This window comes from Colias croceus, chromosome 9 (assembly GCF_905220415.1).
Source record: "Colias croceus chromosome 9, ilColCroc2.1".
NCBI classification, from domain to species: domain Eukaryota; kingdom Metazoa; phylum Arthropoda; class Insecta; order Lepidoptera; family Pieridae; genus Colias; species Colias croceus.
Window position 1 is genome coordinate 3,259,218 of NC_059545.1, and position 15,599 is coordinate 3,274,816.

The window sequence follows — 15,599 nt, forward strand, 5'->3', positions numbered from 1 at the left end:
TGTATTTATTCTCTCGCTGGAGTTGGCACCTGTGATAAATTGTCATGTATTAGGTATATCAGTATCATAAGCCTGTATTTTCCTTTATTACGAATACAAATAGAGCTGTTACTGGATGTAAATTATGTTTACAAAATATACAAATATTATGATAAGAGTTTCCTGCTTATTAGAAGATGTAGATAATATTATAATCCTAAGATTAATGCGATACAAGTTATCATATAGAATATACGTATATAATAAATCTGTAGAAGGGTCAATTCTGTACATTGAAAATATTGAAAAAATAAATAGCAGGGGGTGTTACTGGATCGATACCAAGGCCAAATATGTGATTAAAAAATTTTTTGTCTGTCTGTCTGTCTGAATGTTCAGGCATCACGTGAAAACAAAAGGTTCGATTTCGATGAAACTTGGTATAATTATACCTTATTATCCTGGGCATAAAATAGGATAATTTTTATCCCGGAAAAATACGTAGAAAAAAAATAAATCGTAATTTTCCTTAATTTTTCCGCGCGGACAGAGTCGCGGGCGGAAGCTAGTAATCAATAAATTGTTTTAATTACCTACAATAAAAATAAAGTTTAACCATTCTACGAAAGTCGAGGTCCAACTGCCTAGTCCTAGTGTACCTATTAGTTGTGAGATAAACCTAATAAAATACTTGTCTGTGTTTATAATATTATAGGTATATGACTTAAAACAATTTCATTGAATATCTAGGCTCAGAATCTACGAAAGTTGTTGTTAATAAAATGTAAACTGTTTTATTCGAATTTCAAACTTATGTTGGAAAATTTGGTGCCGATATTAAACAAATGAAAATTTAATAAAGATAGACATAGGTACTTGAATCTGGGATATTGTTCGACAAGTGTTTTCCAGCTTTTTAAGCTAGTAAATAAATAGGAGACACTTACCGTAGTCGATCTAAATCGAATGACGTCGGTGTTAAACTTAGAGAATTAATAACATCGGATTTTATTAAAACAAATAAATAATTCGTACCTCTTGAATATAAAACCATCACGTATACAATATATTTGATAATTACAACAAATAATACTTACTTATTTACTAATAACTAATTATTTACACTTAACTTACTTGGTTCTGTACAATCAACAACAATTTTTTCATATTATCAGTTCGAAATTCAAACGTCTTTTGTTTTTTTATTTGGGTTGCCATCTTAAATATATTAATTATTAATTAAAAAAAGGGGATCAACGTAAATTTTAAATTTAATTATTTAACAAAAATATGTATAAATGTGGTAAGATCATTACAAATCTTTTTTCTATAAAAATCAATTAATAAAAAGTAGAAAATCTTAATATATCTACATATAAGCTATTATTGTGATTTCAACAATGCCTACGCTAGAAGTTTAACAATGAAAAATCGAAAGTTGTTTTTAACAATGGCTGACATCTCACCGATAAGTAAAACCATTAAAAGTTAAACTGTCGCAGCAGCACTTATCTACTATTTATTTAAAGGCATTATTATAAGCGGCATTTTTTACTAATAGTATCTTGCATATTAATTATTATATCAAAACGATAGGTACACATATTTTATACTGATACAATTTTGGTTATGACAGCGTAGGACGATACGATCCATTTTATTATTTAAAAAAGAAATCAAAATAATCCGGATATGATTTTTTTTAATGCTTAAGTATATGCTGCCAGTAGGTATAAAAAATAAAACCTTAACAAGCACCACAGATAAAATAATTTAAAATGTCAACCTAAATGTCACATTTAAATCAGCAACCCTTGCAGCAAACTGTAAGTGTTACCCGATAATTTTCAATCAAGTCCCTGTACACGTGGAGGGTAGGCAGTGCACAAACTGGAGCAAGTTAATTGCCGTAGAAATTGCCCGAAGCCCTAGGTATCTGGGTGGCTAATCTAGTCCCAAACTCGAGCGACGCTTCAAGGTAATTAACATCCGACGGTTAGTATCAGTGTTTATATAATATTATTTATTTATATACTCAATATTAATATAATGTTTGTTTGGTTGAACACGTTAGGAACTACGGATCCAATTCGAAAAATTATTTCTGTGTTACATAGTCCTTTTATCGCGGAAGGCTATGTATCGTCATGCTAAGACCAATAGAAGCGTAGCAATACAAGTAAAACCACGAGACATAGCTAGTATTATATGTATAAAATTTTCGTGGAATGTAGCGAATATTTATTTTTGTGGTGTTGGTGTTGAGTTGACTAACTTCTACAACTGTTTTAACAAGGAATTTAACATTGGAAATTACTTCATTCATTCACTGTAAATATACTATTTTTACTTTTTAGGAATTGTTTATATATAAAAAAAATTAAAAAACTTTATTGACGTAAGGTTCAGCTTGTATTTGAATCAAATCTCCTGAATTAGTAAAATACTGTGTTGAACCAGTGGCTTCTCCGATTAATTTCTTAACATGATGCCAACGAATTGCATTGCTTATGGAAGCATTGTAAAAGGGATGACTTTCTCAAGTGATATTATAGATTCTTAGGTAACGGAAAATTAATTAAACACCTCGTTAAACCACACGTATAACTAAGCTCTTATTACACGTTCTTTGTTAAGCGTAATTTGTTAACAGCTATGAACGAAGTTTTAATTGGATACTTTAACTCCGTTTTTGTACACTATTACTGCTTCTTGTAACTGAGATAAAATTATAATAAGTAACTAAGTAATAATAAACTACATAATATATATATATATATAACATATTTATTTTGTAGTATAGGTACCAATATAAAGTTGTTGACAATTGACCTTAACTAAATAGGTACCTATTGCAGAATATTTAAACCAACAAATGTTGGTGACATATTAAAAATCTCCTGAAACAATATCATCGGGGTTTTAAAGCGATTATTATTTGTACGGAAAGCTTCGTAAATAATAAAACATCTTCGAATGAAAAGAAAACCTCACCAAGTTTATTTATATAATGAATATTTCGGCGTCTGAGGTATCAAAACGATCATATTTACAAGATATTTTCAATTTATTACATTCCGCTTTGTTAAATGTTTTTGAATTTGTACCACAGATAATATAATACCTATACTATAGTCTGTACTTAATAATGCCTAACAGATTTGAAATGGGTACTGTTTGAGTGACGCATGTATACGCTGGCATTTCATTAGAATCACGAGTCAAAAAATAAAAAAGCTAAAATAAGCATCCGTAAAAATAAAATTGAAATGTCTGTTTGGAACGTTCAATAACACATTTTTTATTAAATGCGTAGGTACATGAAAGTAAAAATTTGTGGATATAATAAAAAAAAATCATCGTTTTGGCGCGCTTTAACGACCAAGGGTCCATAGAGCATAGAGTAGACCATCATGAATTCTGATGGTGATAAAAAATTTATGAAGTATGACGTCATTTCGTGGTTTAAAATTTTAATAATTATTCAGTGAAAAGTTTTGAAAAATATTATTTCACGAGGCATTAAAATTCATTTAACACATATGGATTTCACTTAGTAAAACCCAATAAGTATTAAATCTGGAAGATTTACGTACTTTTATTAACCTTTTACCCGACATGAGTAAAGAATAAAGAGTATTGTATTCCACTGGTATTGTATACCTGTGTAGCCTTACCTGAAGCTGACGTGTGTTAACTAGATAGATTTAATGTCAATTAGTTAAATTATGTCAATTAGTGCAAGTGCTAATGACACGTTGGATATTAATTAAAGGATTAAAATATTTTGTTATACAAAAGTGCTGTTTTCATTGTAACAATTCATATTTAGCTAATAATTGGTAAACCAATATTTAAATTACATGATGAAAATACCACAATCAATTGCTTGGAATGTACATTGTATCATACTTTGTAATGAGATATCAAACTAATATTTATATTAAAACTTAAACATCTTCTTTTGAAGCTAGATTCATTATAATATGTCTACTTTAACACTATCTTTCACATTTTCTCCATTTCCATTTCCCCATAATGAATCTTTCAAAGTAGGTATTTCAACCAAATCCATTTAGTAATTTGTGCGAAATAGCAAAGGCCTCCATACAAACTTTCGGATTTAAAATATCAGCGGGATTACGGCAATTCAACGCTGATCCGATGAAATTCGCCCGAATATATCTAGAACCCTCCAAATGAGAGACGGGACAAGCCGGGTTTACATATCATGCTGAAAAAACAAAGGGCTACGATCCTCTAGGCGTGAAATGAACAATACACAAACAAGATATGTATCTAAAACCATTCTATTCCAGCAGAGATTGTAGAGCGTATAGAGGTGTATGCAAAACATTCGGTTTAGATTTTCACGTTGTTTTCACGCCTCTTTATAGCGGTATCGGCACGGCTCAAAGGCTTTTCACGTACGTTAGCAAAATTACGTTAGATGCAAATTACTAGTTCCGATATAGGTGGAATTTGAGAGGTGCGCGTTTAATCTATACGCAGACGAAATTTATGAAAATTGTGTTTTTTTTTATTGGATAAAAATATTAGAACAATTCTGATAATTCTTCAGCTTTCAAAATCTGTATAAATAGAACTCAAGCAAAGATGAAAATGACAATATTCTAACTTAGATACATATAAAACATTGCGAACAATTTTGCGCACACAGCGAAAGCTAAATAGTAATGTTTGATACATAAAATAAGATAGGTACCTACTCCTACTACTACTTAATATATACCTTTATAATACTTGTTAACTGTAATATTACCCATAAAAACCGGCCAAGTGCGAGTCGGGCTCGCGCACAAAGGGTTCCGTAGCAGCAAATATAATAAATTACAGTTAAATCAACCTATCTCAAAAACTATAAGAGATACTTTGATCAAACCAAAAATCGTTGAAAGAGTTAATTAGCATGCATCACCTCTATTTTTTTTAGAATTTTATACCCCGTAGTTATAAAAATAGAGGGGGGGGGACATACTTTTTACGACTTTGAGAGCTGATATCTCAAAAACCGTTCACTTTAAGAAAAATGTTTTTTAGAAAACTTTATATCATTTTAAAAGACCTTTCCATTGATACCCCACACGGGTATGTACATCGAAAAAAAAAATTTCATCCCTCAGTTACATGTATGGGGGGCCCCACCCCCAATTCTTTTTTTTACTATTTAGTGTCATATTTTTGTAGCGGTTCATACAACACATATTCCCATCAAATTTCATCACTGTAGTACTTATAGTTTCCGAGTAAATCGGCTGTGACAGACGGACAGACGGACAGACGGACAGACGGACATGACGAAACTATAAGGGTTCCGTTTTTGCCATTTTGGCTACGGAACCCTAAAAATGTGATGGAATAAGTCAAAACGTTCTATTCAGTTATAACAACCGCTTTTAACTAAACAGGTGGGATGATTATTAGCTTTCGGAACGCTGTGAGACCGAGACTTTTTTCAACAGTCTCCAATTAATATTTTAATCCACGAGGTTTAAAAGTCGGACATTTAAAAACGTTCGCGGTAAATTCGGAAAACGGAAAAGTTTTTGAACAAAAATACATAGTTTGTGGTGTAACCGGCTGAAATAATATTGAATATATGCATTTCAACGGAACGGTAGGTGCGAACTGCAAACTAAAGTTGGAATAAAAAGCACAGTTTGCGTTCCCGCGCACGGCACAGAGTATAAATGCTTTATTACATCTGTGGTTATTATTTTTTTATCGATGTCTAGAAATGTTTTTTTTAAGTTTGTAGATTATGTATCTGTGTGTTTGAAACGCAGTTCCTGAACGGAAAAGCCGATTCGAATTTTGAAGATTTTGTTTTTAAATTATTATTCGATGGAAATAGAATATAATATTTGCCAAATAAAAATAATATAATGTGCCAATGTGTTAGCCCGTGTGCATTGTGTGATTTTGGTATTATCATTCGCAATTTTTCAGGTTTTTAACCGACTTCAAAAAAAAGGAGGAGGTTATCAATTCGGCCGGTATGTTTTTTTTTATGTATGTACACCGATTACTCCGAGGTTTCTGAACCGATTTACGTGATTCTTTTTTTGTTCGATGCGGGATGGTGTCGAATTGGTCCCATAAAATTTTATTTGGATAGGCCCAGTAGTTTTTATTTTATGAGAAATTTTGTTTGTATTTGTAAATGTTGCAAGTGCAAATTTGAAGTCGGTTGTTTTTAACGCAGTTATCTACTTGTTTCTATAAAAATCAAGTAAATTAACAAGTAAGTAATTTAAAATTTCTGTAGTAGTGATACCTATGTTAGATTATTTTCGTAATTTTTTATATAAAAATCTTTACAATTTAAAAATCATGTTTATGTTATGTGTTTAGGTATAGAGTGTGAATGAATAAACAAAATTCGTTGCGTTGATTTATGTTTCTTAATTAGTAATTATAGCTTACCGTCCGCGGCTTCGCCCGCTTTGTCTAAAACCTAATAAATTATATACTCTTCTTCTTGAATCACTCTATCTATTAGAAAAACCGCATCAAAATCCGTTGCGTAGTTTTAAAGATTTTAGTATACAAAGCGACATAGGGACAGAGAAAGCGACTTTGTTTTATATACTATATAGTGATTCTTTGAATTCTATGATTGTTCAGATTTATTACTAATCAAACTGAAGATTTTACTAAATACCTAATACAATAATTATTATTGTACCTAGTTTCTAACCGCGGTTGAATGGCGTTAGAGTTTAATTATTTTATATATTAAATTCAACAATCATTGGGCAAGCAACAGAACAAGCAATAGAAATAATTAAGGAAGAACTGTAATTAATTTCGAAACCATTGGAATTTAGTTTTAGGCAAATAATTGTTGATACGTGCGGTTTGTGATAGGCAAAGGTTAAAGTGATAACATCTATATTATATTATTTTTATATAGATATAGTATGATTTCCATAAATAGGACTTTCTAATAAAAGAGAAATGTAAATATGTAGGTAGGTAGTTTTATTTAGACGGAACACAGAACTTAATTTAATGTACCGTCGGCGGTTTTGTACATGTAAGAGTTTGTAATTAATTTTACTATAAAGTCTTACCAGTATTAAGAAAATAATTAAAAAGAGCCGCACTGTATACTAGTGGTCCGCCCCGGCTTCGCCCGTGGTACATATTTCGCAATAAAAAGTAGCCTATGTCCTTTCTCGTGTATCAAAATACCTCCTTAACAAATTTCATGCAAATTGGTTCAGTAGTTTAGGCGTGATTGGGTAACAGACAGACAGACAGAGTTACATTCGCATTTATAATATTAGTAAAGTATGAATTTATCCGTATGTTACAATTAACTGAATGATATACTAGAACCATATACTAGAACTTGTATATTTTGAGAAGTTATTCTTTCATAATTCATTCAAAATTGATCTATAGATAAAAACTTGAACCTTGATATGTTATACATACGCTTTCTTTTGCTGAGATTTTATGTATTTTTTTCATGTATTTCCATTTAAAATGCATTTATAACGTATATCGCATGTGAATATGCAACTTTTTTTTTAAATCCGATTGAAAGACGTGGTTAAAGGTATAGAGGATCATCGCACAGCGTTCAACGAAGCAAGTAATAGGATTTAGCGATATTACGTTATTTAATATCCTTATTTTTAATGTTAAGAAAATAATATTTAAATAATAAAAAAAATAACTGTGCACGTAGATAGCTATTTTATCTCTTCAGAGGAAACATCTGGAGAAGATTTAGATATACCCTTTTGTGCGTGAATATATCTAGGTTGTCTTTGGTATGTTTTCCTTTGTATTGGCGGTAATAAAACGTTATAATTCATTCATTCATGAATTCATATGCGTTGAACACTGTAGCTATTTTTTTATTCCTTCTATATCATCAGTCATGTAATGTCTCAAAGGACACTATGCCATCGATGCTCGCTAGAGCGTGATTGACTGGTTCCAGCACTGTTGTAAAATATTACCTCCATCGAAAATACTTTTCCCAATATTTTTTTCCCTTTAAAACTACAATTCGACTAGCCGGTTGGCTTGGTTGGTAGTGACCCTGCCTTCCAAGCCACTGGTTATGGGTTCGATTCCCACCCGGGGCAAATATTTGTGTGATGAACATAGATGTTTGCTCTGTGTCTGGGTGTTAATATGAATATGTATTTAATAATAATAATAAAATAATAATAAAATTATATTTATTTGCCAAAAGAGGGTTATTAAAATGAGTACAGATTACGACAGCGGACCCCGCACTAGGCACAGCCTGTCTCGCGGGGCCATAAAACGATTATACAATAAAAATGGAGGTTCACATAGGGTCCAACACGTATAATACATTAATACAATGCAACTTTGAACATCAGTACGGTATGGTCACTTAAAATAATACTAATAATACATAATAAAAGTTATATGCTTATTTACACAATTGTACAGTTAAAGTATTCTTAGAATCTGTTCTGTCTGCTTATAGTCTTTGGACACTAGAATGCTTATCAATTTAGATTTAATATTGAGTAATGTGTATTGCCGGAAGTTAACAAGTTTACTGAATTTGTTATACAAGTATGGGAACATAAAATTTTGAAAACGTTTGGAAAAGAAACATTTGGTCAATGGGGTTGGTGCTCTTAATAGCCGTTTCGATGTATTGGAGTAAAAGTTAGATTTTAAGAGTTTTTTGTGCATTGAGATGATTGCATGTAAAATATAAAGTCCTCTAACATTTAAAACATTAGCATCCCTGTAGAGAGACACTGTAGGATAGATTGGGGGCTTTCGCAGCATAACTTTTAAAATGGAACGGTGAGCTCTCTCTAGTTTGATAATAACCGAGGCTGAGGCGGCTCCCCATACAGAAATGCAGTAGGTTATTAATGATTGACATAATACTTTATATATGGTCATAAGTTGGTGTTTATCGACTTTGGTTCTGAGAGTTTTCATTATATAAATCAGGCGTCTTGTTCGAGTTGACATGGCGTTAATATGCTCATTAAAGGTAAGTTTTTCGTCCAGTATAACACCAAGGTATTTTATAGAATCTGACCTGGTAATTTGATCACAATTACAGCTGCTGCCACGGCTATCGTGGTGAGTAGATTTACCGCACATGTGAATGAAAAATTTTGGGAGAGATTTAGGAGCTGTTGCCCTGGTTTTATGAAAGCATAGAAATTTCGTCTTGGTAGCATTGAGGGAGAGGAGATTATTATTAAGCCACAACATAATTTGGGACATACCTTTTTGGCTTTATGAAAAACTTCAGCCCAGCTTGGGCCATGAAATAAAATCGCAGTATCGTCTGCATAACATATAATATTTGCATCGGTAGGAGGGAGAGAAATGAGATCGTTTAAGTATATTAGGAAGAGGATCGGTCCGAGAATGCTCCCTTGGGGAACACCAAACGTGACGCGATCTGGCGAACTAATGTACGAGTTAATTCTCACACGCTGCGTTCTTCCCTGAAGGTAGCTTCTGAACCAATCCAGTGCACATCCTCTTATACCAACACCTTCCAATTTCCTAATCAAGATTGGAACTGAGACGGTGTCGAAGGCCTTACTCAAATCAAGAAATACTCCAACACATACCTGCCCGCTGTCTAGGGAAGAGCTTATTGTGTTCACTAACTCAGAGACGGCATTTTCAGTAGATTTTCCTTTACGGAAGCCATACTGATGCCCAGCTAGGAGGTTATGTGATTCCAGAAAAGAGACCAATCTTTTGTTTACACATCTTTCCAAAATTTTGGAAAAACTGGGAAGTAGAGAGATTGGTCTAAAATTACTAGGTTCCGAAGCGGGACCAGATTTATGTATCGGGGTAATAATTGAAGATTTCCATACCTCCGGGAAAACACCTGATGACATGCTGAGATTAATGATTGATGTCAAGGGTAACAATATGCAGCTCGCTATCTTTTTTATAAAATCATTATTTATATTGTCGTATCCTGGTGCGCTATTTCTACAAAGACCATTAATGATGTCCAGGACTTCTTTTTCGTCCGTAGGGTTCAAAAAGAACGAGTCAACCGGAGAATTCGATGGAATGAAGTTTGAAGCAAGAGATTCTTCTGTGGTATTCAATTGATTTAGCTTTGAAGAAGCAAGATTTTGACCGATATTTGAAAAATAATTGTTGCAAATGTTTACCGATTCAAGAGGATCGGTTTTGATATTTAAAAGGCCAGAAGAACAAGTTTTTGAGCTATTTAAATGTGCTATGCGTTTTATGGCTTCCCAGTAAGGTCGGGGGTTATTTTTATTTTCAGAAAGTGTTTTGCTGTCGAATTCATCTTTGAGACGTCGCAAGAGAGAGATGTAAAAGTTTCTGTAGCGTGAGAAAATTCGCTTTTTTATGGGGTTTTCGGGGTCCTTTCGCAATTCGGAATGTAATTTGTCTTTGTGCCTACCACATCGGATTAAACCTGGAGTCATCCAGGGCTTTAGAGTGTTTTTAGAACGGCTGATTATGTTCATACTAGAGTGTTTTCCTATGATGTCGGTAATATTCGTCATGAAAGTTTCGGCTGCAACTGATGCTGAATTGCAATTAAGGACCTGACTCCAATCCACCAGAAGAAGATCTTGCTTCACGGCGTCTATATTTATTTTTTTATGAATGCGTTTCGAGTTCGAGATTTTATGTTTACTGTTACTAATCCCCAACATAACAAGATCGTGGTCGGTAACATCTGATTTACAAACTATTGGGATTTTATCGAGTTGAGTTTTAGTGAATATATGGTCGAGACATGTTTTATTGTGAGTAGGGACGTTGATATCACTTTCATAACCTAGTTCAGCCATGATACAAAGATATTCAGAAGAAGTATCTTGTGTTTGTGATGTGGGGAGTATATCAATATTTATGTCTCCGGTGAAGATGTGACAAGGAAAGTTTTTTTGACAACGTAAGGTTTGAGATAAAGATTGAAGGAAAAGGTTTGGATTTAAAGAGGGTGATCTGTAAACCGCAAGGATTGAAAAGAAATCAGATATTTCAATGTATAGGTTTACACAATCGGTAATTTCGAGTTCCCTTGCTATAGCTGTTAAATTATTTTTTACGTAAATCACTATTCCGCTAGCTCTATTACTATGCTTTGACGTGTGGAACGAGTTATAGTTATTCATTTGGTTGATGATAGAATGAGGAGTCAGCCAGCACTCGGTTAGAATTATAACGTCAAATTCAATTTTGGTACGAGCCATAGTTATTAAAAAGCTGTCAAAATTCTTATTAAGACTTCTTATGTTGGTTGCAATAACATTGAGGTCTGAATGAAAAAGAATATCTGTGCAGAATTCTGGTGAATCTTTAATTTGACATATTTTATTACTGGAACTATCTATGTCCTGAATAACTCGTAAGTCAATCATTATTATGTTTTTTTTATAGTTAGATGAATTTGAAAAGAGAATTAAGTTCCAGCAAACCATAGAGAGATAATACATAACTAAGAATGAGATAGTACCAAAGTGTGATGCAAACAGAGACAGATTCAAGACCACCAACCATTTAAAACCCATAAACACCACGGAACAATTAAAACTAATACAGGGCTTGACACTCAACAGTGTACAAATAACAACAACAAATATAGCATTTTCACATAACCATGGAAGTGTAAATAAAGTGTCAACATTTAAGCTTACAACAGATTCAATAATCAACCAACAAAAGATTAGTACAGTAAACAAGCTCCGATTTTTATCTTCATCGGCATTATAAAAATTGAGACAAAAGTATCTATACAATAAAAGACTATAAAAATTTGGATCTAGTAAAACTGTAAATAATAAATTATTGCTTTTAAGAATAATCTGTAGTAGTGTAGAATATACCATTGAATTACTAATAAAATAAACAAAAAAGAAGAATATCAAATTTAAAGTAAAAACAGGAATGTACGCATGGATTGGTTTCCTTAGAGTTATCTTACTATTTAGATTTATATTTTTAGTCTGACTTGGGAGGGCAGATCCGATGGAGGTCATCATAGGAATGAATTGGAATTGCAGGGCTCCCTGTATATTTTCGAAAATAAATAGTTCCGTTTTTGATCCAGCAATATTTGAAAGAGTGGGTAATGGCTGATTTACGCGCTTCACGAAACAACAGTCTTCTATCCCTTGTGAGCCTTTCGTTAATGTATACCCTTCTTTCTTGGCCTTGACCAATTATATCCTTGCTCACGAGATTTCTCCTTGATTTACCGGATTTTAAAAACTCGTCGCGCATTATTTTTCTTGTAAAGTGGATCGTAAGCGGTCGAGGAGCAGTAAGATCCTGGATATTGCTATCGGTCTTCTCTAGCCGTCTGCGTGTTCCAGATCTAGAAACACTGTCAAGGTCCGCCTCTGACATGTTTAGACCAATTTTATTAGCTAAGGTTAGAGCAATATGCACGGGATTTTCGTTAGGCATTTCTTCAATTCCAATCACTTCTATAGATTTTGTAAGCATGGATTGTGATTTATTATCGAGTTGTTGTTTTAGTTGGGATATAGTTATTTGGAGATCTTCGTTTTCACGATACTTATCTTCAATAAGTTTAATTTTCACGTCTTGGCTTTCAATTTTTGCAGAAATTCCTTCTAGTTGGGCCTGGTAATTGTTCAGTGTGGTAACAACCCTTTCCAAGTCAACTTTAAAACTAGACATGGACTGACGGAGCAGTCTCATTTCTTCGGCAAGAGTTTGCATGTCAAGAGACCCAGCTGGTTGAACGGCAGCCATAGAACCAGACTGCGGGCTACTAAATTTGCTGATTTTCTTACGTTTGGTTATATTGTCCTCCACTGCATAAGTGCGCACCGGGGTTGTTGAGTTATCCCCGCCTTTTTTTAATGTAGCTTGACAATTAGGACATATAAAACGCGTCTTTTGTTCTGTTGTTAAAGCCGTAGGGCTGACGCAGAGGAGATGAAATAGTTTATCACAATTCTCTGAGGCGCAGGTTAAATAGTTTTTATCTCTGATTGCGAGAAGGCAGGCTGAGCAGTTTTTTTGAGAAGACATTATTCAGTTTTTATGACACAATATTAATTATACACTATTTTATCACGTATAAATAGATGGTTTATTTATTAATCGGTTATTATTTAGTCAAGTTATTTTACAAAAATCACTTATTAATTTGTTTTGCACGTACAGTACAGTCAGTATGCCTCACAGTGTGTAAGCACAGTCACGCGGTGAGGTCATGCGCACAAGCGGAGCGGTGAGTCATAAGCGGAGCGACTCAGCGAGTGATCGGCTTAGCAACGCGTTTAAATTATAACTTTTAACTGCACTTAGTTGATATTACTTTATTTATACTGCACTGATTTTAAGGATTGTTGTAGCACTTTAACGATTGTGATAAGTGATAACTGAGACTATGTGGGGTAATTATAAACTTGCGAGTAAAAAGTAAGTTACATGAAAAAAGACTGTACGCGACGTGTGGACCGTAAGGCGCGACGATTTAAAATTATATATGTATGTTTATCAGCCATCTGGTTTCCATAACACAAGCGAAAGCTTAGTATGGGATCAGATCGTGCCGTGTGTGAAAATTGTCCCGAAATATTTATTTAAATTGCATGTAAAATGCCATAAATTAAAATATTTTCCTAAATGATAGATTAAAGACAGTAAGTACATAAATATAATGTTCTAACCTGTTAAAAAAGATAGCCGTCGCATAGCAGGGAATGGATGGTTCCCAGATGTATCAAGCAGATCCAGCTGGTACACTTCACCTCGTATTCTATAAAGCTTGCGATGAAAGTCCTCTATTGTAGGCGTGTAGCAGTCCTCAAACTTGGTACCTAAGAACCGAGACACGAGCGACGTCTTGCCAACCCGAGCTGACCTGCAAAATGTTATTAAATACTAGAATTTCCAACTTCAACTTTAGGACTTAATAACGTTCTGACATAATACCGACTTAGTTTCAGCTTTTGTTTATGAAAGTGTACAACAGCGAAATGGGAGACTTTTTAAGACAAACAATTTTGGTCGTTCTTTTTTGGGAAATAGCTATTTAGGAATGGTTTGATGAAAAATTCGATCATTCATGGAATTTTTCATCCTTAAAGTTCCTAGACGTAGCTACATTTTGAAGAATGAGTTCGATTTAAAAAAGGAATCCGAAGGCACATATCCTATGACATTCAACAATTTTATTTTCCAAAAAAGTATTTGTAGAGAGCTATATAAGTACCCAATATTTAAGTACCGATGTATGCACCGAACAGTATTTAAGTATGTTTTTAATGACTTATGTTTTTCTCGTTATTATTCTGTGGTTTTAGTAACAAGTAAATTGTTAAGTATAAAATGTTGAAGGTAGCGCAATTTCCTATCATCACTATGAGGAAATTAAACCGACAGTACGTAATAGGTATGTGTGATGTCTGATCATCCCCTGCGTTTTCAAAAGAGTCAATGGTTCAATCTCGATGTAGTTTGAATGACATAATAGCAATGCACTTTTAAAGGATAAGTAAACTGTAAAAAATATAGTTAGGTAGGTTGAGTCACTTGAAATACGATGTTATGTGAAAAAAAAACTGTAAGCTAAATAATTTATGAATAAAAAGAAAATATACCTGCAAAAGTAACCCCAGCGAGTGAAAAATAAAGCTTCAGTATCTAATACAAAAATAAGTACCTACCTAACAATATCTAGAAAGAAAGAAAGAAAGAAAATACGTTTAATCACAAATACTTTTACAAATTTTTGACTTATAACTAAACACTTTACATGGAAAAAAATTAAATCTTAAAATACATTAAATACATTCAAATATCTTAATATCGTATTCGTGATTAGGTGGACTACTCAGCATTTGCCTCTCCGTATTAGAGGAGAGGCGCCGGTTTTCAGTAGTCCCCTCGACTTGCTACGCTTGGAGCACCAGAACGGTCTTCTGGGTGGTTAAATTAGGAGCTAATACATAATTTAAAAAGTAAAAAACTACTACTATAAAATATAATTAAAGTTAGATAGAAAACTAATACCTACCTATTTTAAAGAAAATACCTATCCATTTTTAAAGGACTTCGTACCATTTTTAAACCTCATTTATACTAACAAGAAACTTGGGAGCAGTTTAAGAAAATTGTACAATGTACAATTTTATCGAGAATCAAATAAAATCTTTAACCTTTTTAAATTCATGACCGTTTCCGCTGATTTCGTGTTTACCTTTTGAATTGTTGAGTTTTCAATTTATAGCCTAATTTATTGAACTATTGTAAGTCAATATCTGGCTTGGTTTTGTAACTGTTGAGATTTTTAATGAAACTTTCATTGAATAGCCTTGGTTTTTGGTTTAAATCAACCAAAAAGTAATTACTAATGAATCTAGGTTGATTTGGTAAAATGAGTCATCTCTCTTTCCTCGAATGAGTTAATTTGCGGAAGTTGTTTTAGTTCCCAAGCTGTTATACGAAAAGTTTTCTAATTCTCTGTAGATCCTACATAGATACTCAACACCTATTCTTATGCTCACTATCTGACATGTAAAGAAAATTTGACAATAAATAAACAATAGCTATATTAGCATCTTCGATTAGCTAATCGAAAAAAA

General features: G+C 33.1%; 1 protein-coding gene across 1 annotated transcript in view; it reads right to left on the minus strand.

Annotated features, from left to right (window-relative positions):
• Nucleotides 1-15,599, minus strand: part of LOC123694435 (GTP-binding protein Rhes) — a 41,167-nt gene that overhangs the window by 11,831 nt on the left and 13,737 nt on the right. Inside the window, exon 2 of the mRNA XM_045639874.1 lies at nt 13,683-13,876. Within this exon, the coding sequence (XP_045495830.1) occupies nt 13,683-13,876 (194 nt within the window). The remainder of the gene's footprint in view (nt 1-13,682; nt 13,877-15,599) is intronic.